Below are 27550 nucleotides of genomic sequence, written 5' to 3'. Positions count from 1 at the left end.
AAGCGGAGAGGCAGCTGATGGTAAGGTCAGCCCTGCTTATCTTTAGGAGAGTGCCTTAGCCTGAAACCTGATAATACCGATTCCTAAATGCAACAGCCTTGGCAAGTATCCCTGGGTCCTGCCTTTCCCTCCCTAGATCCCTCTGTAAAGCACAGTTTGGAGGCCCGGGGAGGAGTTGCAAGGGCCCAGGGAAGCATGCAAGCAGAAGCCCCTGCCCAGCCACCCGGAAAGCGCAAAGGCTAAAGGGAGACGTGTGTTCTGTTGCAGGGCAGCTCGCGCATCTCACTCACCGTCGGCAGAGCACACAGCTTCAAGGCCCAGCTCTGCTCACACCCAGGCCTGGATCTGGCCCAGGCAGTGAGGCTGATGAACAAGCACTTCTTCCACTGGCTGTTAGAGATTTAGGGAAACCTTTCCCCCCAGTCTTGCCCTCTGGGGTATATGAACCAGAAAAAAAGCAGCACAAAAAAAGCCATGAAGTGGTCCTCTGACAGCACAGGTGCAGACTGAAGTGACTGCTCAGCCAAGGCTGTCTCCCGGCTGCACAGCAGCCTCCTCCTCGCAGTAAGGAAGGACCGAGGTACATGCGGTAGTGGAGGACAGCGCTGCAAAGCAGTGTTTCTCAGACCTAAGGTGACTGTTGAGCTTCCAGCAGGTAAAGCAGGGCTTTCAGAACAGCTTTCTCATGAGGAGGATCCAGAGACTGTCAAGGCGGGAAGAACCCAGAGGCAACCAGTCCACCCCCTCCCAGCTGCTGGCATCTTCTGCCACTGCCTGTCCAGTGTCAGAAGGCTGGCAAGTTCAGGTCAGCTACTTGCATCATGACGTCCCCATGGTGTCAGCCTTTTATATAGTCACCCAACAAATACTTACTCGATTACTACCACGTACTGGTGCTGTTCTAAGACTGAAGGATATGGGTATGAATAAAACAGATACTCCCTGTCCACACGGGACTTATGGTCTCCTGAAGTTCTTGATCAAATAATTTGCTAAAATCTAAATGCACTAAACTCAAACTGCACCCTTCTTTAACCTATTACTCTCATGACCTATCAAAAAAGGAAGTGAGGTTAGTTTGGTCTCACTTGTTCTTGGGAAGACAGTGCTGTCTCAGCATCTTTTCTAAAACTTTATAAAACAGATTTCTACTAACTGATTCCCTCTCTTCTCCTGGCCACTCTTGGACCCCCTCCCATCCCACTATCATGTTCTTCCTTCTGCCTGGCCTCATCACTAAACAATTAGATGACTAGTTGGTCAAGATCTGATTTCTCATCAAAATAATCCTACCTAAGACGTGTTATTCCTCCTTCCAGGAGGGCTGGAGAGATAATATTGTTCAAACAGAGCTCCAGACTCCAAGCTTTAGCTCACTTTCAGACCCTGGTGGCCACAGAGGTGGGACAGAGTGGAAAAGGCAAAGTAGAGTGGAGAACACACCTTGTTTTCTTTTGCTTGGTTTCTGCAACCACACCATTGGCTATACCTTAACTCAAGAATATGCTTTCCACAGAGATTAACTATTAGAATCTTTAAAAGATTAATTTGTACCTAAGAGACTAGGTTAAGGGAAAAAAAAAAAACTGCCAGCAAAGCAGTCTTTCAAAATTACTCATTGATCATTAAAAAATCTCTAGGATCTTACTTTAGTGTGAGGGGAGAAGGGACAGGAAGACTTAAAAGTCAATTGCACCAAAAAGGATTATCAAAAGTACTTAGAGTTTGAGCAGCTCTAAAAGGTTTCATTTGCAGAAACATAAGCAACTTGACAAAACAGACTGAATGATCCAGGTTTCAAAAACATAATACTGTAAGTTCACACAAAAAAATTATTCTTTCGATGTGCACTTTGAAATGGGCAAACAACTATTGTCTTAACAGGATTAAGACTGTTGAATATACTTCCCCTAAAACCTATTTTTCGCAGGATTTTTTTTTTTAGTTTAGTTTTTGAAGCGTGGACATTTTTAATAGAATCCAAATATGGACAGAATTCAAAAAGGCTGGCAAGTCCAGGTCAGCTACTTGCATCATTGAGATTCTCACTTTTTCACAGAAGGCTGCAGGGAACTCTGTCCACACTAGCAAACTCACTTGGTCTTTTCCTCTTCCTTATTAACATCTCTGACCTACCTGAAGTAAAATCAGGCCACCCAGATTATAAACTTTGCCTTAAATTCATAGAATCCTGACATAACTCTGCATGACAAGACTTAGGGACAAAAGTCCTCGGGTAGATTGTTCATTTCCAAAAATATCCTTTTACCTACTTGGTCTCTAAGACCTGAGTAAAGGGCTGGAGCTACTTGCAAAATGATTCTGGCAACTTCTCAACCTGAATTGCATAGATATCACCAGTTTCAAAAGAGACGCAGGAGTGGAGCCAGAGCACAGGAGAGCTTTGTCCTTAACTTCCGTCACAGAGGAACTATGCGAATTTGAGCTGACCTTAATTTATTGAAATCTCAGTTTGTTTAACTATAAGGTAGCATATCTGTCTCACATAGTTCACAAAATTATTATAAAAAGTCATTATAAAATTACCATAAAAACAAGACGGTTTTTCACAATGGGACTTTTCAAAGTAAAAACTGCCATGGAAAAACCACTATTCTTGTTTGAAATTTCACAGCTAAGTATATTATCTATTATCTATAATAACCTATTACTGATTAAGGCAGAGACTAAGAAAGTGGATGAAAACAAAATTTGTGGATGTGCCCTTTGGTCTGAGCATACCACGATAGAAATGGCTGCACTGCCACATCAGGACTGCCACTGACTGGACAACTCATCTGCTCTGGAATGTTCTTCCAGTATCTCAGCAGTGTGGAGCCCTGGCACACGCCAGCAAGATGGGGATCTGCTAAATCAGGGGTCAGCAAGCTATGACCTGTGAGCCAAATCTGGCCTCCTCCTGTTCTTATAAATAAGTTGTACTGGCACACAGCCACATATATTTATTTATGTATTTATATATGTATTCATTTACAGACCGTCCATTAGCTGCTTTCCTGTTACCACAGCAGAGTTGAGTAGCAACAAACCCCAGATCCCCCTGAAAGTCTAAAATACTTTCTATCTGGCCTTTAATGATTTTATGATAAACCATTACACAAGATTCCCTAAAGCACACTCTTGGTACAAGAGAGTTAGAGACACCAACATTTTCTTCTGGGCTTTTAACATCATAAGGAAGCACAGTAGCAAGAATTCTACCTTGCCTTTTTCACACATGATTCTGTTTAGATGCATGTGAGGCCACCTAAGCATCCCCAGCTGACAACAATGCAGAAGTCTATGTCTCACAGCCGAGGCATCAGGTTTTCCACATCGTGACAAACACTAATCCCAACTACCCCCTCTTCCGCAAAATATACTATGAACTGTGATAACAAATAGCATCCAGTTTCATCAGTAGTTCCTTAAAATACTAAAATAAATGGTTGAGAAGAATGAACAGGCTTTTCTCTTTTGGTCCAGTGTTCTCAGTTTACAGATGAGAGGGCTGAGACCAAGTTAGATGACTTGTCTAAAACCCAAGAGCAAGACAGTGGCTGATTAAACTCTTCCTTCCAACACATGCTAATTTTACTGTTCAGTCATCAAGGATAATCTTTTTGCTGGAGAGAAATGTCGATGGAATAAAATATCTGGTCACCCTTATGCATTGTTATACAGAATTAGATCAATAATTTTGTGAAGATTTCAGTAGTGCTTTGTGTATTAAATTAAGCAAGTAAAAAACCTATAGCCATTTGACTCCCCTCCTAACTGTAATCTTTATGCAACAAAAAGTGTTAATTTCAAATCTCAGGGGTTGAGCCAATTCTCTTTCAGTTATGTCAAATCTACACCTCTCTAATCTAATACAACCAGCATGGGTAAGAGAGCTACAAGTTAAAAGGGAACATCTTCAGATGAGCAGGGAGGGATCAATACAACATGAATGAATACAACATTTACCTCCATCTGCAGAGCTTCGGCCAACCCCCGTAAGGCAAACTTGGATGGACAGTAGGCCGTGAAACCGAACAGTCCCACCTGTCCTGCCTGGGAGGACACGAACACAATCCTGCCCACCCTGCGCTCCTTCATGGTGGTGATCACAGCACGGCTGGGGTACACGCTGCCCAGGTAGTTGATGCTCATCAATCTCTGCAGGGAACAGAGAGGCCACAGGAAAGGTCAATAGGGCCAACAGCCGCCAGGTGCTGGGAGACAATTTTGTCTCTGTTCCAGATTCAAGTTCTTCAATGGAAACCCAACTGATTTGGGAGCTCAACAGATCTGCTGCATGAACACATGCTTAAAGGACCCTGTAAATGAGACATGGTGCTCAGGATCTATCATCTGATGCCTGTTTCGATCTAGTCCTGCACTGACCTGATTCTCACACAATGACAGTTACATGTTTGCCAAAAATTGGTCAAAATTAGTCTTGTCCTTATGGGGTGGGTTGAATAGTGTCCTCAAAAAATTCACATCCGCCTGGAACCTCAAATGGGGCCTTATTTGGAAATAGGGGCTCTACAGATGCAAATGGTTAAGGACCAAGAGGAAGTCATCCTGGGTTGGGGTGAACCCTCAACCCAATGACTGGAATTCTCATAGGAAGAGAGGAAAGAGACACATGGGACTCAGCAGGACAGACACACAGGGAAGACGGCCTAAGAGGACAGAGGCCAAGACTGGAGTGAGACTGCCACAAGCCAAGGAGCCCAGAGCCACCAGATGTGGGAAGAGGCCTGGGAGGGTCTCCCGGAAACTTGGGGGAGGAAATGTGGCCCTGCCACGCCTTGATTCAGGATTTCTGGCCTCCACAACCATGAGAGAACACAGGTCTGCTGTCTTAAGCTTCCGGGTGTGTGGTGATGTGGTCTAACAACTCCGGGAAGCTCAGCCGCCTTTAACAAGTGCACTGCAGGTTGTACGTGATGCTTTTTGATAGGCGGTTTTTGGAAAGAGCTTCCTATTATTTGCAGCCCTGTAGGTCCTATGCTAATGGAGGAGCTCAAGGAGACTAGGAAGGATGGTGATCAGTAGCCGGGATTGTGGTTACAAGCCTTGGCTCCACCAGTTACAAGGGATCTGAGCATAGGTAGGCTACTCAAGACACTGCTCATCTCCTCAGCTGAAAGGGAGGGAAAAGACATTGCCTCAGAGGGGTGCTGCAAGGAGTAAAAGAAAAAATCCACATCAAGTGCCAACACAGTAAGCACTCAATTGGTGCCAGCTCCTATGTTCTGGTGGGAAAGTGTTTATAAGTACTTATGGGTACACTTAGTCCTTTTCCTGGGGACCCTTCACAACCTCAAAATTTAAGAATACATGCATAAAAAGGTTTCTATATTAAAAGTCTTGTAAAAATATTAAATCTATAATCACAAAAAACAAACCGTTTACCTGGGGAACGTCAAGTCAATCATGATTATGTCAACACAATAGAACATAATGCAACTATTAAAAATGATGTCTAGAAAAACCAGAGTAACAGGGGAAAATATTTATGCAATACATTTAAAAAAAAAAAGAAGGCACAAGGTAGGCACTCTTTACAATGTGATTGTAACTATTTTAAATAAACAAAATTGCATGTGCACAGATCCAAAGTCAAGGAATATGGAAATTGTGCACGATTATGTTTGGACAGTAGGATTCCGTGTTTCTCAAAATATTCTTTAATATCATTACATTGTTGTGATAATAGAAACATTCTCAAAAAGTATATGGGAAAAAGTGGCACTCTGAATCCATGTGTCCACCTCAGCGTGCTTTAGAAATCCCACTGACCTTAGAAATCTTAGAAGAAAGATTTTTTTAAAGGAAGAACCCACAAGAACAAATAATTAAGAAAGAAAATGACAGCAATAACATTTTGGAAGTTGAAGAAGAGAATGAGGCATGGTCCTTAACTTAGCAGAGCACAGAAGGCTGAGTACTAAGCTGGAAGTGGAGATACTAAAAAGCAGGAAGGCCCCCCAGACATCCCAGAAGCTCAGCCAGCACTGGGAGCCTCGGGAGGCTAAGCAATGGGAAGGTCAATTGAAAGCTCAAAAAATGGGGAGTGCACGAGTGGTTCAGTACTAGAATGCTCGCCTTTCATGCAGGAGACCAGGGTTTGATTCTTGGACCTGGCACCCCTCCAAAAAAGGCAATCAGAGTCAAAAAGTCAAACTAGAATTACCAATTGATCCGGCATCACACTCCTAGGTGATTACACCCCAAAGAACTGGAAACAAGGACTCAAATATGCACGTGGAAATGGCTCTGATGCCCATGGAAGGACGAATGGATAAACAAAATGTGCTCTATACATACAGGGGAATATCCTTCAGCCTTAAAAAGGAATGAACTTCTGGTGCCTGCTACAATGTGGATGAAACTTGATGGCATCAGGTAGGGTAAAAGAAGCCCAACACAAAAGGCCACATATTGTATGACTGCATTTATGTGATATGTCCAAAATAGATAAATCCAGAGATTTATGCAGATGCAGATTGGCGGCTGTCAGGGGCGGGGAGGAGGGGGAATAGGGAGTTTCTGTTTAAGGGGAACAGGGTTTCTCTGGGGATGGTGAAAATGTTTGGGAACAAGAGCTGGTGGCTGCACCACAATGTGGATGTACTAAATGGTCTTAAATTGTTCACTTTAAAATGGTTAATTTTATGTTACATGAATGTCACCTCAATTTTTTAAAATGTGAAAGGAAAAAAAAACCAAAGCAGCCAGGTCCGGATGCCTTTGTCCTCTCCCCAGAGGAGAGCTGTGCCCCTCTCCAGCCCGGACAGACAGACAGGGCAGCTTAACTCCTGGGGAGAGTAAATCCAACCTCAGTGTGAGATGAAGGCGGACCAGACACAGCGTCACGACACGCAGACAGCGACTCTTCCTGGCTTTAACCCCTGCGACTGCAGACAAGCGGATGTTCCCCAGGCAGGAAACTGGAAGACGCTTCTCTGGGGCTCTGACCAGCCCACAGGAAAAGCCTGCAGATGTTGGCAGGGAAGACTCCACCAGAGAACCAGCTGCAACACCCGCCCCACAGCAGGGCCCCCGTTTTCACAGCTCTCCCCGGGCACAGGGTGCTCCACCAGCTCTCGGGTGTCCCCTGGACCGCCAGACCTCTGAGCAGAGCCTCTGACATGGAACACAGAACCTCTTAGAAGAAGCACACATCAAGTGCAGATAATGAAAAGGCAAAAGAACACTGAAAACAACCCTCATTAATGTCCAGAGTGAGAGAAGACACAGCACGGAGAAACCCGAAAGGAAGTTGAGAGAACCGTGCTGGGTTCCAGCCCCAAGTTGGGTGAGTGCTGGGACCCAGTGGATGCAGCAGAGTCTATCTGTCTATGGCAGAGGCTTGTTACAGGGACCCGACTCAAGCAAAACCTGCCAAGGGGAATGGCACCTGGCAAAGCCCAGAGGCAACCAGGTTCGCGTCTCCGGGGTCCTCTCCCAGGGGAGTTAGCTACACAGGATGTGCTTAGTTCCCCCACCAAGGAAGGACCACCCATGCAAAGAGTTGTCTAAGGCATGTTATGAGTAAGTGAACTTCGGTAAAATTAAAACAATGAAAAAGTAACTGACACAGAATTGGTTTTAAATAAAACAAACTTTTGGATTCAGAAAATGCATCCAGTGTGGTTGAACGTGGGCTAACAGGCCTGGACTTGATAAAATCAGAATAATGCAAGTGGTTTATGGTGCACAGGTGTAGAGAGCCGCTTTCCGGGTTTGGCCTAGTGGACACACTGCAGCCTGCTCTAGAGTTCCCCCCGCCCATCGAGTGAGCCAAGATGGCGCTCACATCCTGCTTCTGCAAATGACGCACACGCCCACCAACCCTATCTTCCAATCACCTCTGTATACGTGGCACTAACCTATTGGGTTTGGGCACAGTATATAAGAGGTTACCCGGACGGGGTGGGTGGAGACGACCCACAGGGAGCCGTGCCTGACGGCCGCATAGAGGTTGTTCCCCCGCGGGAAATTTCGCCCGCGCGGAACCTGTAACAGAGAATGCAAGCTTAACTCCAGTAAAGGTCTGTGCTTACAACTGCTACGTGTCTTGGATCTGTGTTTCTCACCAGCGCGGACTTGTCCGCGACTTCTCGCTCAGCTTCTGGTCCCCGGCCGGCGGAGGGAACAGGAGGGAGAGAGAGACAGACGCAGACAAATCCGCGCTGGTGAGAAACACAGATCCAAGACACGTAGCAGTTGTAAGCACAGACCTTTACTGGAGTTAAGCTTGCATTCTCTGTTACAGGTTCCGCGCGGGCGAAATTTCCCGCGGGGGAACAACCTCTATGCGGCCGTCAGGCACGGCTCCCTGTGGGTCGTCTCCACCCACCCCGTCCGGGTAACCTCTTATATACTGTGCCCAAACCCAATAGGTTAGTGCCACGTATACAGAGGTGATTGGAAGATAGGGTTGGTGGCGTGTGCGTCATTTGCAGAAGCAGGATGTGAGCGCCATCTTGGCTCACTCGATGGGCGGGGGGAACTCTAGAGCAGGCTGCAGTGTGTCCACTAGGCCAAACCCGGAAAGCGGCTCTCTACACACAGGTGGCAGGTGGGGGTGGTTGTGGGAGCAGAAAGTTATGTGAGCAGAGGCCGCGAGGTCCAGAGCTAAGAGCTGCTGAGCAAGGCCTTGGCACTGAACTAAGCGGTGACGAGTTTCGGGCTGGCAGACCTCTTTTTTAGAAGGTGAGTTCTTCCTGGGGGTCGGGCCACTTCCAACATCCAGGCACCACTGGGCCCATCCCCAGCCTCACTCCCGGGGCTTCCCATGCCTGCACCCCGTCCACTTTCAATGTGACCACCATGACCGCGTCCTAAGTCTCCCTGATGCAGCACACAGAGACACCCTTTAAAAACTTAAGCAAGATCGCATCCCTCCCGGGCCTAGCTTAGACCCTTTCACAGGTGTGGGACCCAAATCCAAGCTCCTCACCATGGCCTTCAAGGTCCCAGCAGATCTGGCCCTGCCCCCGCACCCCTCACCTCATGGAGGTCCAGTCTCTCCGCCCCCCTGGTCCACAACTTGAACTCCCCAAGCTCTTGCCTGCCCCGGGGCTCTGGCAGCGGCTGAACCTCCCACCAGGGATGGCCTTCCCTGCTCTCTGTGCACTCGTTCCAGGGCCCACCACCTCAGAGGCTGGTTGGCTGCCACGCTACCCTACAGAGCTCCCTGCTCTCAGCCTCCACAGCGCTTACTGCACTCTTTAAAATCACACTCTTTAGCTGCTTGCTCCGGCGTGGTCCACCCGAGCACACCAGGTCCAGGCCTTATTTAACGCTGCATCCCTAGGGCCCAGGCAATGCACGACACACTAGAGGCTCACTCAACTATGTGTAGGAGACGTAAATCAAAGGGGAGGAAAGGAGTGTTTATCAAATAACTACCCTGAGCTAAGCATTAGGCATATACACATGACCTGACTCTCCCAGCTCTGTGAGCTACATAGCCATTTTATGGTGGTGGAAGCCGGGGCCAGAATAAAAAGACTGATGTGCCTGAGCTCACACAGCGAGGCAATGGTTAGATTTGAGACCACTACAGCTAAGGTTTGAAACTTATTTAATCTAATGTCAAAATCCACCTCTCCCTACGGCACCAGGCTGCAGCCGACAGAACAATGAGCAGCAGGTGAGGGGAGGTGCAGGTGTGGGAAAGATACTGCTGGTGCTGAAAAATAGTGATTTTTCAAAGAGAAGGAAAGGGCAGCATGAATGGAGACTGGAGGTCGTGAGTAAAGTGAGTTTTTGAAAAAAATTAGTATTGTGTATTTATTATATTTCCACATGCTGCAGTTGTTACATCTTCCTTCATCTCACCTGCTCCCCACTTTCTCCCTGTCACAGACTCCCGCAAGCATTCACCGGGCATTATACACTATTTCTTCGATTCTAGCTCGCAACGACACACCTACACAAAATACCCATTCAGTAATCTCTGTACTTCATCAGACACACAACAAACAACCCATTCCTCCCACTGCACCCCCGACACACCCTCCCGTCTTCCAAATTCCCAGCTCTGTAGCTCCCCCTCCAGCCCCTCGCAGACCTCTCTCCCTGCCTCCTCTTCCTCACACACATACACACACGTACACAAACACACAGACTCACACATGCACACACATACACAAACACACATATATATACACAAAGACACACACAGGTCCACACTCACACACCCACACACACATACACACACCCACATCCTCTTATTTCTCTTTCCTGGCTACCTTTCAGGTCTCTGACTTCATCACTTCACACCTGGACTATTAGAATAACTATTTTCTTTGCTGGGCTCTTGAAGTAAACATCAGAATTTCCCTTCCCTGACTCACAGAGAAAGGTATACAGGCCTAGGCAATTCTCTTATACCTGGTTGATCAAGGAGACTTAAGATATTCAAGTTCTAGGTAACCTGCCACCCTGCTTGTCTTGACTCTGTGGACTTGCTTAAGTAAATCGCAGAGTTTACTTAACCCTGTCTCCCCACGGTCTACCAGAAACAAGACATCAAAACTTAGGGCCAGCAGTCTGCTTTCCTACGCAAAGGGAATGCAATTTAACTTGAGAGTGACGCGTTCAAAACCCAGGGCTACGATGAAGGCCCTAAGAACATTAACAAAAAGATTGCTGATGCACACTCAACTAAAAATGTTTTGCACTTAAAAAAGATTTCAAGTGTAATGTCCTTTTCTTTTGGGCTGAAATGATTTTAAGAGAGAGCCCATGGCAAATCTGTTTAAAAAATGTAAATGTAAATAAGAAAAATAAAAACCTAAATAAGATGCAGTATCTTTTTTCCTTGATATGAAAATCCTAGAGTCTGCTTGTCAACTTTTTCAGGTCTTTCACTGATAACAACACTGATATTTGACACGACAAAGTGGGGCTCAGAGAGGTACCTCAACTCAAGGCTGATGGCTGTGGGCCTTATCAGCCCTCCCCTAGTTTTCGAAAGCTCCTATTAACACCTGACAGCATTTCAGCTTCTCCATCCCAAACCCTCTCCACAAGGCATCATTCTATTTTTAGTGTATGGGCCACCTTAGCTGAGCACACATTTTTACTTACTTCAAAACTGCTAACTTCAAGATCTTCAAATTTTCCTGAAAATGACATTCCTGCGCAGTTTACAAGCATATCCACTGGACCCAGTTTCTCCTGCGCCTAGAAAATTTATTAGATCAGAGATTAAGAAAGAGAAGAGAAATGACAGTGGAAAATCAATGCTATTAAATAAAATCTACGAAACCGTTAAATCTATTTGGAACATTTACCAATTCCAAGCCATACAGCAAAATGTTAAGAACCAATCAAAATACAAATGAATTAATTCCAATTAGCCCAACCTCTTACTTGTTTTATGACATTCTCTACATGGTTATAATCCTGTGATAAATCAACTGATATACAAAGCACCACCTGTGAACAATAAAAAAAGATCAAAGATATGCAGGTATCTAAAACCATTTTAAAGAACTTTTTAAATTAAAAATAATTATTTTCCAGCAGATAGGAATTCTAATTTTGAACATACAGATTTATAGCGTTTGAAATCTGCTGACAATGCAACTTAGTATAAACTAATTTTCTCGGAAGTTTTTGCAGTTAAGCAAATTCAACAGAGTGCTTTAAGAAATGTAAAAATATTCATTTTGAAATGCCACTAATCTATAACAACAGGAAACACTTCAAAGGTTGCCTGTAGCCGGGAGGGGTGGACTGCATAGGGATATAATAAAAAAAAAAATGAAAAATTACAAGTGTTGGTGAGAATGTGGAGAAATAGGACACTCATGAATTACTGGCAGGCATGTCAAATGGTGCAACCATTATGGAAAACAGTTCAGCAGTTATTCAAAAAGTTAATTATAGAATTACCACAAACCCAGAAACTCCACTCCTAGATATATACCGCAAAGAATTGAAAATGGGGACCCAAATGGATACTTGCAAACCAGTGTTCATAGCGCACTATTCATAGGAATCAAAAGATGGAAAGAACCCAAGTGCCCATGAACACATGAATGGATAAACAAAATGCAGTGTGTGTATGTGTGTGTGTGTGTGTGTGTGTGTGTGTGTGTGAGTGTGTGGTAGTGGGATATTATTCTGTCATAAAAAGGAGTAAAGTTCTCATGCCTCCATCCATGCATACATGCATACATGGATGGATCTTGAAAACATTGTACTAATGAAATAAACCAGACAGAAAAGAACACCTGTTGTAGGAGTTCACATATATGAGATACCAAGGACAGGTAAATTAGATTAGAGGTTATTAGGGACTGGGGGAAGGGGAAACAGGGACTTATTACTCAATGGACAGAGTTTCTGTTTGGGGTGAGGAAAAGAATTCAGTAACAGATGGTGTGATGGCAACACAACATTGTAAATGTGATTAATGTCACTGAATTATACACTTAAAATGGTTAAAATGGCAAATTCTATGTTATACATATTTTACCCACAATTAAAAGAGACCTAAAAAATTTAAAAGAGGGTTATGGAAAACTCCGTATGCCCTACTGAGTGACGATAACCATAGGTGGAACAAATAGGTAACAAACAATACCTACTCTCCCAGAAGTCACCTGAGTTCAGGACAAGACTCAGATGCTAAGCCCAGTGACAGCACAAGTGGTTCACAGGACATCTCCAGACCCGGACAAGGGTTGAACTTTTTTTTGGTTTTGGGGTGCATGGTCTGGGAATTGAACCAGGGTCTCCCGCATGGAAGGTGAGCATTCTATCACTGAGCCACCACTCTGGGGTTGTTTTAAAGTCTCTGATTCTGGGACTACCCAGGCCACCTGCAGATACTCTAGACAAGTGGTTCAAACCCCCCAGTACAAACCCAGGTAGCACTTGGGGTTCCCATCACAGACTAATAACAGGAAAGGGCTTGGACTGGGCTTACCATAGAGAACAGTTCCATTTAGTCTTTGAAAAGAGAAAACGGAAAAATTTGTAAGTGCACTATTAAATTTAAATGCACTATTCTTGTTTTTCACAGTAATGATGTGCTTTAAAAGGTTGCTGCCAAAAGAAATTAACATATATAGAACTGCCCTGGGAGAAATACAGGGTTAGGTTCCTACAAGCCTCGGATCACAGCATTTTCCTCAACCAATCAATGCGTAACCTTGTTTTACATGTGTGCCTCTTTAAAGACACACACACACACACACACACACACATATATAGTTGATTCACCAACACTGAACTTGCAGTCAACAGCATTATAATTCGTGCCTGAACAAAGTTCATCTAACACATCTTCTGGTAAAGCACATCACAGCCTTCTTGTGCTTAGGACCACTTGATAGCACTTTGGCACTACACTTGGGGGTCATTTCAAACAGCAAAATCACCAACGTGAAAACATGGCTGTAAGGCTATCGGGCAAAGCACACCTGTTGCTAGCATGAGAGCTGAAACAGGAAGGCAGAGGCAACACCTTGTGTGACCCGAGCCGGAGGCATGCATGCCAGGCCACTCAGATGTGCTGCCATTCTATCCGTTACAGCAAATGACCATGACAGCATCGTGAGTATGGATTTTGAGCTTAAAATATATTTTGAAAGTAGGTGAATTTATAAATGTGGAATCTGTGAATAATGAGGATTGACTGTACTTTGGTGCACATTTCATAGAAACTTAGGAAATAGAATTGAAGTGCACTGATAGGGACATCCAATAACCTACTATTTTAACATTCCTATTCTTGGTAGTGTTTTCAAATCTAGAGCTTAGACCTGTGACAGAGGAATGTTCTACATTCCCAGGAGTGGAAAAATATTCTTAATTTCTCAGTCACTCAATGGCTACCACCCTGGTGGGGAGACTGGTGCAAGTGTGCATGGGAGTACACACACACAAACACATACACACAAACACATACATGCCCCTGTACAGTTATGAGTCCCAAGGCAGTGTGGCTTGGGGAAAGAAACAAGATGGTACTCAGGCAACCTGGTCCTAAATCTGGCTCTTCATTAAGTAGCTAAGCAGGACCTGAGAAGACTGCAGTGGCCCCACCAGTAAAACGACAGCACCGGCAGTTAGTAAAACAGGGATCCTTCCAGTTCCAATAAGCCACGATGTGAGAAATGAAATCTTAAGATGGGAGGTAAAATGACTAAATCAAAAGAGTTCCATTGCCTCAATACAGAAGACAAAGTTTCCAAAATTACCTAAATTCCTAAGAAAAGGAGATAATCCCCTTCCAAAGAGAACCTGGAGTATTTCAGACTACAGGGGCTGTGCTTGGCTGAAATATTCCCAACTTGGATGTTATCCCCATATTACCAGGCAGAAAAGATTACTTAAAAAAGAGAATAGGAATCATATGATTAATTTTTAAAGATGCCTTTTTTATGCAGTATTAGATCATTTACTGTAAATAAATGTGAAATTTTAAGGAAAAAGGAAAATAGGGGTGGGGGGGATTTGCTGAGCCAGCAATCTTCCGATGACTGTGGGCTTCAGAGAAGGGGTTGCAGACAGAGACCACAGTCCTCGAGAAAAGCCCACCTATGTGCACAAGGAATTTACCTGGCAGCACAGGTTGCTGTAATAAAAAAAAATGGAAACAACCCAAGAACAGGTAACCAATTAAACAAACCAATACAGTGCTACAGCAATAGAAAAGAAATGAGGCAGATTTATATTTACGGAAAAAGACCTAAAGCACATATTCTGGAGGGCAAAAAGAAAAAAAAAAAACGCAAGTAAAACTACAATGAAACTCCATTTTAAACCTATCAGATAGGCAGAAATTTTAAAGTCTGCCAACACCAAGTGTTGGCAACAATGGAACCAGCATCCACTGCCAATGGGAGTGCAGCTACTTTGCTAAGGCTGAATGCACTCTGGGGGCACACTGGGGCTTCAGAGGTTTTGGTAAATTCTATTTCTTAACCTGGGAGATGGGTGTGTAGTTATTGATTTAGAGTATGCTGTATATAAACATGTGTATAAATATATACATACATACACACACACACACACACACACACACATACTATTTCACTCATCAAAAAAAATCCCACGGGGAGAAATTCAACTTCCCCAAGTTGAATTCTTGATATTCTCACAAGCAGTGTGGACAACCAAAGCTGTAGGCTGAGCCCCCAGTCTTGGGGTTTCTTCATATGAAACTTAACCCCACAAAGGATAGGTCAAGTCTACTTAAAATCTAGGCCTAAGAGTCACCCTCAAGAGAGCCTCTTTTGTTGCTCAGATGTGGCCTCTCTCTCTAGCCAACACAATGAACAGTCTCACCACCCTACCCCTCTTGGGTGGGACATGACTCCCAGGGGTGTGGACCTTCCTGGCAACGTGCGACAGAGATCCTGGAATGAGCTGAGACTCAGCATCAAGGAATTGAGAAAAACCCTAGAATGAGCTGAGAATTAACATCAAGGGATTGAGAGAAACTTCCCGACCAAAAGGGGGAAGAGGGAAATGAGACAAAGTGTCAATGGCTGAGAGATTCCAAACAGAGTCGAGAGGTTATCCTGGAGGTTATTCTTACGCATTAAGTAGATATCACCTTGTTATTCAAGATGTAGTGGAGAGGCTGGAGGGAACTGCCTGAAAATGTAGAGCTGTGTTCCAGTAGCCATGTTTCTTGATGATGATTGAACAATGATATAGCTTTCACACAATGTGACTCTGTGATTATGAAAACCCTGTGTCTGATGCTCCTTTTATCTACCATATCAACAGAAGAGTAGAACATATGGAATAAAAATAAATAATAGGGGGAACAAATGTTAAAATAAATTCAGTTTGAAATGCTAGTGGTAAATGAAAGTGAGGGGTAAGGGGTATGGTATGTATAATCTTTTTTTTCTCTATTATCATTTTATTTCTTTTTCTGTTGTCTTTTTATTTCTTTTTCTAAATCGATGCAAATGTACTAAGAAATGATGAATATGCAACTATGTGATGCTATTAAGAATTACTGATTGTATATGTAGAATGGAATGATATCTTAATGTTTTGTTTGTTAATTTTTTTTAATTAATAAAAAAAGTTTAAAAAAAAATCCCATAACAAAACTTTTTTTTAAAGTAAGGTAGCCCCTACCTCTTTTCATTAAGTATTTGCATACAGTCCATTTAAGTAGATCATTGAAATGAAATCATTTTCTAGTCAAACATTCTGCTTTTTGATCATTTGTGTGTATATATATGACAGTCCATACATTTTTCATAGTTACCTAAGTTCCTAGACAATTAAAAAATTTAACCCCATAAAAACTCTAATATGCTTCCCAATTAGGAAAATCCTCTAGGCTTTAAGTTAACTATTCACAGTTAAAATAATCCTTTTTTCATTTATTCAATCAGGGGTTGATTATAGTATAGAATATGCTTCCTGAAGACAATTATTTACCTGTTTATCATTAATAGAGTGCTTTTCAATTTCTTTCTTTGCTTGTAGCAGCTTATCCTGAAAGCAACAGACAAGAATTAGTTCTGGTGATTGTCTATTTGCTTGTTTAAAAGGAAGGAAACAGCAATTGTTTCTATAAGTATTTATTAAATTCTACAAGACACACAAGACAGCATCTACATGCACAACTTTGGCCCACCGCCTATGAAAAAAATAGCTATAAAGTATGTTAAGCTACGTGTAAGTGACAGCAAGTCTTTAAATTCATAGCAGTGAAATAGAATAAGGGGAAATAACTCAACATCCCACTAAACAGTATTAATTGCAGATGATCATCTTATCAATACTAATAAGTGTTTTGACCTAATATTATTTAGTTGTAATCTAAAACAAGATTACACCATGTGGATATATAAGGCTTCCCAAAATTATGGGTCTGTGTTATTCCATGTCAACAATACTTTCAGATAATCTATCCCCAGGCTTACTGCAACAAGGTTAAGTGAACAAGAAGAAATGTCCAATACTTTCCTCCTGTACTGTAAAAGCAAATACAGGAAAAAATCACTTTTTAGATGGATTGGATAAACCTATGCTTCAGTACCTTCAAAAATACTCTCAAACAAGCGAAGCTACCCATGTAATTACGTAATTCTCACAAAGAAAATAAATAAATAACTACATAACTATGTCTTTGTCTCTCCCATCTCAAGATCTTCAGTGTCCATGATGTTGCCAAATATATTGTTGCTACTAAATAAACATTTGTTGAGCTGATTTGACTCCATCTGAGACATCTTTGACCTAAATACCAGAAAGAACCACAGTTTCGGAGTCACACTTCAACACAGGGACAGAAGCAATTTCAGGACAGGTGTGAATGCTGGGTCTCTGAGTACAGCCTTATCACTGATTCAAAGCTAAGTAAGTTAGCAGTAATGTACCTGGAAGACTTACCTCATTTCGTGCAACCAGGGTTATAAATGCTCCTTGTTTATAACACTCAATAGCAACACACTTTCCAATGCCACTGGAGCCTCCTGTAACCTAAAAACAAAAAGAAAAAGGAAAAGCAATAAAATCTTCTTAGCCCTCAAAATTTCCCTTATGTGGGGAGTTTATTTAAAGTAACTACTATGGGCTCCAAAGAATGATACAGAGGAGCTCAATTTTTAGCTATTGTGGCTTCTTAATACCAAACTTAATCACTGGAGTTAAGTGCAAACATGAAGACGGTCTGTTGCTTTTACGGTTTTCAGAACTGAACTATAAGTTGCACACCAATTTTCTGAGTTCTTTGGAGGGTAAGTGCCCTGCAAATCTAACTAATAAGTAATACATTAGCCTGCCCCTGAGTCCAAATCCAAATGAATCTTTATTTCTTTACTGTATATCTCCTACAAGACTAGTTCTACAAGTGATTAAGGAATGGTCACCTGCACATATTTTAAATGACTGCTTATTATAAAAGTAATATGACCACTAGACTATCCTGAAAAGCAAAGTTTTTAATCTTGCATTATCCAGCCCTCACCACCTGTAGCTCAGCCATGCTCCCCCCACCCACAGGGCCTCTACATGTTCTATTTCACCCCTCTTTTCATATACCTGCATCTATTCACCCAACAGTTCAATCATTTCTCGCTGCATCCTTTTCCTTTACTTAACAACCAAATAGTCATGCATATATTTTTGTGATTATTTGACTCACAACCATCTCTCCTATCACCATCCCATAAACTCCATAAAAATACCACTCTGTTTTTGTTCATCACTATATTCCTCATACTTAGCAAAGTATCTGGCTAAGGACAGACCAATTAAATATTTAACTTATTAATACAAATGAAACATTACTTTTCTGGTTGGTAACGCAATGCAAATTATATAATACTGCATGGCACTCTACCTATGATTTTTAAAAATTATGTTATAATAAGTTACAGTGAAAAATTAAAAGTCCTCATAGGTGACCTGAAATTGTTGAATCTAAGCTTATTCAACCATTTCCCTGTGCTGGGACATTGGGGTTATTTCGAACGTTTACTGTTACATACCGAAAATGCTGTGATGAACACCTTTGGCTCCATCCCATGATTTTATGGCCACCACAAAGCCCGGCCCACACAAAAGGACCTTGTAACTCTTGCGCAATCCTGGCTTCTCTCACCCTCAACTTCCCACCATGGAAGCAATTTCATTCGTGGATAATTAACCAATTATCTGCAGAACGGTACTCTAAAAAATACCGGTTGCCTCCTTGAGGAGGTCTTTGCTATTAAGCTATTTCATGAGTTGTTTCAGTTTAATTTTCACTAGTTATCTCAAGTCCATACTACCTGGAAGGAGCTCCTGAAAAGTCCCTGAGTGTCTGACCTGCTGCATTCCCCTCACTCAGCTGCATTTCCAAGTCCTGCCTATCCCTGAGAGCCCAGTTCCAAGTCCCCCCGTCCACAACGCTTTTCCTGATGCTGTTACCAGCCCTGTCCTTTACATCCCCCTACTGCCCGTGAACAGTTAACTACATGCACATCTCAGCCTCCCCCAAGAGACTCTAAGTTCCTTGAGGACGAGGACCAGGTCCATTCCTAGCACCCCTGCCTAGCACAGAACCTCATATAAGCAGTTTCTAATTACATGAATTCATAAAATGTTGTTCGAGGCCATGGCCCTAAAAACTTTGCAAACATTTCCCTACTTACTTTTCAATTATCACTGGTAGTTGAACCTACGAAGTTCAGTGAGAAAATGCGTACGCTCCAGAGCACTAGGCAGATTATTAGCTAGTGTTACTTTTGCTGTCCCTGCCTGAGCCAGCTGTGTCGAGTTCCTGTACAGCAAGGAACAGGGTTCAAAGGGCTCCCTTATAAGATCTCACCTCAACAAGAGTGAGAAAAGCACCAGCTTTCAATTCAGGGAAGACTAATGCTCTAGTCGAGCCAGCGAAACCTTAGAAAGTTTCTGTAAGGTTTGGGTTCATGTGCCAACTTGGCCAGGTGATGGTGCCCAGCTGTCTGCTCAGGCAAGGGCTGACCTAAGAGCTACCATAAGGTAACTTACAGTATTTCATGACTGTCAATAAATTTCACGACTGTTAATAAACAAGAAGGCTGATTTACTGAATCATTAGTCTGCTGACTGCATCTGTGGCTGGTTACATCAATGATCAACTAAGGGTATGTTTTCTGAAATGAGAGAATCCAATCAGTTGGATTTAATCCACCAGTTGAAGGTTTTAGAGGGGAAAAGAGAACTTTCTTCTTCAGCCAACCAGCCTCTCCTGGGGAATTTATCAATGACCTTCTTCAGAGTTGCCAGCTTGCAGACTGCCCAATAGAATTTGGACTCGTGCATCCCCACAGTTGCATGAGACACTTTTATAAAAATCTCTCATGTTTAAAGATCTCTCCTGTTGGTTCTGTTTCTCTAGAGAAGCCTGAGCACTACAGTATCTAAGAAAATGCTTAAGTCAATTCTTGGATATAGTACTCTGCCTGTTATAAAATAATACATGGGATTTTCATAATGGCTGAGAAAAAATGGTAAAATATCTATTGAGTTGCCTGGAAATTGCTAAGTTGAACACTAAAGAAGACAGTTTAATTTCCTTTCTTTATCACTCCCTCTAGCAATTCTCTGCAAATATTATTTACAGCTTACAATCTCTCTCATCACACTGCTGAGGAAGCCAGGGCCATGCCCTGCAGCCATCCCAGCTCCCCTCCTTTTCTATCGTGTGCAGATGATTCCGTTTGTTTCCATTTTGCAGCCCAGGGAGATGTCATGTCTAAGGAACAGGCCGCAGCAGAGCTTAAATCCGGAAAACAGGAACAAGCAGCCCTAGCTGCTCGTCAGGCAGAAAGCTGGGTGGCAGGGCCCCTGCCCCTGGGGTGTATGAGTTCCATCCCCTCAGACAGTCCCGGTGTCTCTCTCCTTCAACATGAAGTGGAGGAGACCAAGTGGAAGGCGTGGATGAAGTGGATGGCAGGTGGGGTCGCTGTCCACCCTCCCTGACCCGGGCAGTTGGCCTCCCCAGGAGACCGGCCAGGGTGGGGCCTCTTCCCTGCTCCCTCAGACCCTCTGTGCTGTGTAAGTAACTGAGAGCTCTTCTGTGCCAAGTTTCTCTTGTGCCTGAGGCCATGTTCCCACAACACTGCACCATGTAGCAACTCACTCCACAAATTCTGGGACTGAGAGCAGGGTACATGGAGAGGGGCGGGGGTGGGGAGGGTTGTGCAGGCGTGGCTTGGAGAACGCAGGAGTCAGGGCCTTGGCGGCTACACTGAGGGGTCGCCCCCGCCCCACCAGCCTGGGTAGAGGTACCGACCCCACGGCTGGGGGGCCTCAGCCTGCTTCCCTGGCCTCCGGGGGAAAGGAGGTGGTAAGTGGGGCTGTGAGAATCGGGGAGTTGGCAAGCCGGCTCCACCCTGAGCTCATTGCCTGGTGCACACTCCTCAGGCTCATGGCTTTGTCCATCTGCTCTCATTCCAGAACTAGTCACACCGCACTCAGTCCACCCAGATGTGTTTGGGATGAGGCCAGTCATTACCCAGGAGACTATCAGAACTGGAAAGTGAAAGTGCAAACTTTCACAAAGAAGTATCCATGGGAGAAGCAAAGGAGGAGCTCCTCTCCTGGCTGTCCTGACTCTACTTGGACAGCACAAGTACCTCCTTGATGAGCCAGGCTGAGTGGAGAAGCCCTGGCCGCCTTCTGTCCAGCCCCACCTTCTACCAGCCTCTTGGTCAATGGGAGTTGAGAGAGGGGGAGGCCGGGAGGGGGCGGCCACGGCAGGCGCACCACAGCCAGCCCAGGCAGAATTGCAAACTTTCTTTCACTCTGGGTGACCTCCTCAAATTCCAACTCAGCCTCGAGTAACAAGGAGAAAGCCATATCATGCTATGACAGCTTGTGCTAGCGATGGCCGGTCTACCCCTCCCCTGACAGAGGGACAGGCCCCTTACCAGACTCCCATCTTGCAGTGGACATTGGTGATTTTATTAGAAAGGGCTCCCATGAGTGGGGGCCACAAGCTGGTTCCGCTCCTCACCCCAGGGCTTCCCCTGGGAGACTCGACTGAGCAGGTTTCTAGAACCCTCCGTGCTAAGGGCGGGCACACACCTCCTATTCCAGTGGGTCCTTAATCCAGCAGTCTGGATGAGTGGCCACTCCTTCCTCTTGGGGCCCCCTCTTGCCAGGCTAAGTTCTTATGGCGACCAGAGCAAGATGGGATCTCTACTGGAGAACTACGCGGAAAATATAAACGAGAAGGACACGGGGACATTCTGCCACTGCCCAAGCCCCTCCCTGCAATCCCAAGCTGTAGGCAGTAGAGGAGGAGGAGTTTACAGAGCTCCTGCCTCTCTGTCCCGCCCCGAATGGGGAGTCCAGTCCCGGGAACGGGCCTCTCTACCCAGATCTGGCCAAATTAAAAACTGCCAAGGGCAGGGGGCTGGGGGTGGGGGCAAGGTTCCAGTACATGTATAATTTAGGGACAGTCAACAAATCTGTATGGCACTTTTGGGTACAGGTTCCCAGGCCACTGTTATTCCAGAAGATGAGGAGCGGAGGAGGTAGCAAATAACACTGGGAGGTTTGGGGATCCACCGGATACAAGGACAGGTGGTTACTGCCACCCTATGGGCTGGCCCCTATGGTCCTCTGGCCACCCCTGGGGCCATATCTCCTCCAGGGAATGCATTATAGGAATTGATATCTGGTACCTGCTGCACCTCTAAGAGGGACTGCCAGGAGATGTTCCCCATCCTAACAAATTCTGGTCAGCCCAGCGGGGCAAGTGACAGACCAGGCACCCCAGTGCTTGCATGTCCTCATTGCACTGTCAAGCCACTGCAATACCATGCCCTTCGGGAAAAGTTACTGAACTCATAAAGACCTTCTATCTGTGGTGTCCTCTGCTCCACCCTCATCTCTCTCCATAATAGCCTGGCATGGCCAGTGAAAATGGCGAGTGGAGTGTGGCAGCTGGTTATAGATTACAGGTGTCTGAATACAGAAGTGCCTCCTTTGGAACCCACGGTCTCAGACATTGTGGCTCTCCTGGAGCTATTATGGCTTCACTGGCATCTGATATGTGGTCACTCTCCAACCCACTCAAGAGAACCAGGACCAATTCACTTTCCAGTGGTAGAGCACAGGGTACAGCTTCACTGAACTACTGCAGGGGTATTTGAACACCCCCATATCTGCCATCAATGGGTGGGAAAGGATTTGAGTAAGGAGTCCAAAGGACTCCAAGTGTCTCATTATATTAATGACAACTTGTAAGGGGGTCACAGTGAGGAACAAACTGCCCAGGGGTTGCATACATTGCTAAATGGGCCTTGACAATCCAGCTGGGCCATAAATTCCCACAAGATACAAAAGGCCCAGCCCAGCAGGTCACCTTTTAGGTTGTATATGGACCACAGCTGACTGCCGGATCCCTGACCTGGTTCAAGACAAATCACCGACCTAAAGTCAACCATCTGCAAAAAGGAGGCCAGAGGTTAATCAGGCTATTTGCATGTTCCACCAGCACATCCCTAAATCAGGTGATGTGGAAAGCAGGTACTCTCCACTGGGGAATGGAGGAGGAGGAGCAGGCCCTGCAGGAGGTAAGAATGGCCTCTAGGACATTTAGAGCCTGGATCTCCATTCAAGCTACAGGTTTCTGCCACCTGGACCTACGCCAACCAGTCCCTCTGGCAGAAGGAAAGAGCAACAGGAATTCACAGCCTTGGGTTGGTGGACCAATAAAATTCCCAGATGCACCCAGTGCTACTTCCCCTTCAAAAGGCAGCTTCTATTGGGCTATCGGGCCTTGGAAGAAATGAAAAGGATCACCAAGAGCAATCAGGACCTCCTGAGGCCAGAAATTCCCATGAAGTCCTGGGTTTTGTGCAATCAGAACAGTAACCAGGGCTGTGCCCAGCAAAGAGCATCATCAAATGGAAGCAGTAAATTCAGGATCATGCCTACCCAGACCCTCAGGGGAGTGACACGTTTGCATAAGCAGGTAGCAGAGGGTCCTCTCAACAATGATCTTACTGTAATGCCAGATGAGGGCCATTTCCTCCCCAATTCAAGGACAACCTACTAGATGCTCAGCACTGATGCATGGATGGATTAGCCAAGCTGAAGCCACCTGATGTCTATTGGGCCGCAGTCACTGTTTCCCTTGCCTTGGATAGACTACATACCACCTCTTGTACTGGAAAATGCCCAATGGGCTGAACTGCAGGCAGTCCTCTTGGCCCTGGAACACTCAGATCCAAGCACCCCTGAGTACCTGTTACTGATTCATGGGCTTTTACCAATGGCTTAGCCATGAACCTAGTGAGGTTCATGGAAGGAACACACCTAGAGAATCAAAGGGTCCCCAATATGGGGAAGAGACCTTTGGAAACAACTAGTGGTATGGAAAGGCACCTGCTATGTTTACTCATGTTGATGCACATGGCAAGAACTGTATGACAATGAATATCATTGAAATGGTATCACCAACAAAGGATGCACTGAACTGCTTTTCACACCCAATGAGCCTGGAGATCCTCCTGGGAGAGAGCAGAGAATGAGCCCTACTTGGAAGATGCATGCATCTTCCAACAAACTTATTCTTGGTGACATCTATGAAATACTTGAATTTCCTATGGGTGCTTCTACCATGGGGTGGATCCACCACTGAACTGGACATGGAAGTTTCAACAGAGTGACATTATGGATCGAGGAACATGGAGTACCTCTTTCATCAAAGAGGCTCAATTTACCATTTACTAATGTGAAAAATGTCAACTACAAGCCAGAGCATGAAAAGGACATTTAGGAGCTATTCCCAAAGGGGCCACTCCAAGCTGCTCATGGCCAGTGAACTACATCAGCCCTCTTTCACCATCCCAAGGTAAGTCCTATTCCTTGGTCACAGGAGACATCTACTCAGGCTATGGCCTTGCGTTTCCAGTTCTTCATGTAGACAGAACATACATGGCATACCCTGGAAAAGCAGCTCTGCCACCCCTTCAAGTATCCAGATGACATCTCTGCTGATCAAGGACCCCACTCTTCCACACAATCCACTCAACAATGGGCCCAGACTCACAGAATTAGAAGGGCCTTCCACATGACCCATTGCCACAGGCAGCTGGCATTGTAGAGTCCTCTGGAAGCAAAATTCAGCAGTTCAACATAGCAGTTCAACATAAGGGAAACAGCCTTATTCTACTTCCTAGCACGGGGAGGGGATGAGAGTTGGAGGAACCCAGGCTTTGCTGTGCATCCACCCTTACTCCTACCAAGATGAGGAATGGCCACAAAAGGGGGACCAATGATGAGGACCATCACTTAGAACTCTCCTTTTCAGCCACTGTCAGATCATCCTCCTTTTTATCCCATATACTCTCTACATGATTCTCAGGAGAGTGGGTGGGATGGTAGAAGAGGGCTTAGAAGTGCTTAGCAAACATGGAGTGACAATCCAGTGGGCAGGACCTGTGAGGCCTGACACACACATACCAGTTGGTGGGCAACATCTACCACTTTGTTGGGCCACCAATCCCTTTCATCATGGGACAACTTCAAGGAGTCCTGACAACTCCTATATATCAGGAAGAGGTAGAAGTGGGCTGGAAGATATGGAAAGTGGTGAGGTTATAGCTCAGAGCAAGGGACAGACTGTGTAGCCTTAGAGGGAAAAAACAAGTTACTTCAAACAGGCCAAGAAAAGTATCTCCCATGGAAAGTGGTTGCATGACCACCCTGTTAGGACTAGTTATCACTTTTCTCTCCTGTCTTCTACAAATCTGACCCACTGGTAATCTGGAAGGAAAACCCCTTCATCCAGCTAAGCCGGGCCATCACGACAGCAGGGAACTTGACTAACTGCTGTATCTGCCATCTGATCCCGTGCCAAAAAGATACTCAAGGAGCTGATTTTCCCTCCCTCATGTTTGAACTAACTACAGGAAGCCCTTCATTTACGATCTAGGACGAAGATAACACCATGGCTGTTGGCTGTGCACCCTTCTTCTCTATGCCCTGGACAACCCGTTGGGATGCAACAACTCCCAGTATAATGAAAATGGCAGGTGGCTGAGTCATCTTTCTAATTTATTATCTCAAACAAAGCAGGATTTGCCTAGGGGGCCTATTATTCTGGATATGCCTCTTTTGGTAGATCATTATTGACCTGGTTGGATGCATTAGTCAGGGTTCTCTAGAGAAAAAGAACTGACATTTATAAAAATATATAGATATATTATGGAACTATTATATTTTTTCAATAGGAAATGACTCACACAACTATGTGATGGGCAAGTTCAAATTCCATAGGGCAGACCGCAAGATACAGACTCTAATGAAGGTCTTCCACAAATTCCTCAGAAGAATCTAGCTGGCTGAAGTTGAGATAGAAATTCTCCCTTCTGACTGCTGAAATCATCAGTTCTCCTTTTAAGTTGAAGAACCGATTGGATGTGACTTCTCTCATTGTTGTGGAAAATCTATTCCATTGATTATAGATGTGAGCAGCCATAGAAGCTTACTGATAATTTAATCCATGAAATAGCCTCACAGTAACAATCAGGTCAGTGCTTGCTTGACCAAACAACTGGACATATAACCTGGTCAAACTGACACATGAACTTAACCATCACAGTCCACCCCTTCTCAACCTGACACCCATACACATCTCCTTAAGACATATTTAATCTCTAAATAAAAACAATCAACAGTTATATTTTTGCATAAAAATATTCAACTGTCCTGCATACAACTGGAAATGTACTAACCTTCTGCAGAATAGGTTGCAAGTCCTTGGATAATATTCACTGTTAAATCTGATATCCTACAACTTAATTGCTATGAATGATGTTAAAATTCTTCCTCTGCTGAAATCACCTACTAGTGAGTATTCATTCACATGGGACAAATATCTTAATATTTTTTGCCTATTCAGAAAGGTCTATTCATATAGCCCTCCTCCAGACCTTTTTGTCACCAATTTTCCAATCACGTTCCTTCCAAGTCCCTGACCATTCAGTCAAACCACTGATGACAGCCCATGAGTCAGTGTACAAATGCACTTCTGGCTATTTCTTCCAAGCAAAATGAACAATCAGGTGCATGGCTCAAAGCTCTGCTCACTGGGAGGATTTTCCCTTACCACTGTCTTTCAGAGATGCCCCAGAAAGGGGCAGGGGGTACCTGTATTTCATGAAGAACTTTCTATAAACCAGGTCTGAGATTTCTCTTCCTCTGTCAACTGATTGTAAGGAACTTCCCAAGAGGCCATAGCTGTGGGCTGGGGAAGAGAAGGTAATAAGGCAGGAATGGGGGCCATGGGCATTTGGGCCACTTCCTCATGTAACTTACTAGTGCCTTCAGGGCCCCTTTGAGCCTTTTCTCATATATAACACTTCTATTTTATGACGGAGTGCTGCTGTAGGCATGTCCAAATTTATGGATTGGCAGGTCAGACAACACCTAGTTCATGAAGGGCAATTCAGGTCTTGGTGGCCCATTGGTTAAGTGTTCAATCTCTACTAAGGCACGGTAGCAGACCAAAAGCTGTTTCTCAAGAGGAGAGTAGTTATCTGTAGAGGATGGCAAGGCTTTATACTCCAAAATCACAGGGCCTGCACTTCGATTCTCCTATGGAGTTCTGCCAAAGGCTCCAGACAGCATCTCTATTTGCCACTCACACTTTCAGCACCATTAGATCTGCTGGATTATATGGCCCAGGTGGCAGAGCAGTTTGCATAGCATCCTCAACCTGTTGCACAGCCTCCTATTGTTCTGGTACCCACTCAAAACTAGCAGGTCATTCAGTAAATGGCCCAGAGTAGCACATTCAAATGAGGAATGTGTCATCTCCAAAATCCAAAGAGGCCACCTAGGCATTGTATCTCTTTTTTGGTTTTAGGAGGGGTCAAATGCAACAGCTTATCCTTCAACTTAGAATGGTTATCTCAACATGTCCCATGACCACTGGACACCTAGAAATTTCACTGAAGTGGAAGGACCCTGAATTTTTGTTGGATTTATCTCCTACCCTCTGACACACAAATCTCTTACCAATAAGTATAGAGAAGCTGCTACTTCTTGCTCACTAGGTAAATCA

General features: G+C 44.5%; 1 protein-coding gene across 2 annotated transcripts in view; it reads right to left on the bottom strand.

The window, feature by feature from the left end:
• Window positions 1-27550, bottom strand: part of KDSR (3-ketodihydrosphingosine reductase) — a 63761-nt gene that overhangs the window by 29921 nt on the left and 6290 nt on the right. For both annotated transcript variants that reach the window (XM_077135306.1, XM_077135305.1), the window contains exons 2-6: window positions 17392-17481; window positions 16435-16491; window positions 11386-11451; window positions 11101-11196; window positions 3970-4161 (exon numbers count right to left, since the gene is read on the bottom strand). In XM_077135306.1, the coding sequence (XP_076991421.1) occupies window positions 3970-4161; window positions 11101-11196; window positions 11386-11451; window positions 16435-16491; window positions 17392-17481 (501 nt within the window). The remainder of the gene's footprint in view (window positions 1-3969; window positions 4162-11100; window positions 11197-11385; window positions 11452-16434; window positions 16492-17391; window positions 17482-27550) is intronic.

Source organism: Tamandua tetradactyla, chromosome 18 (genome assembly GCF_023851605.1).
Source record: "Tamandua tetradactyla isolate mTamTet1 chromosome 18, mTamTet1.pri, whole genome shotgun sequence".
NCBI lineage: Eukaryota > Metazoa > Chordata > Mammalia > Pilosa > Myrmecophagidae > Tamandua > Tamandua tetradactyla.
This window is presented reverse-complemented; position numbering and strand designations above follow the sequence as displayed.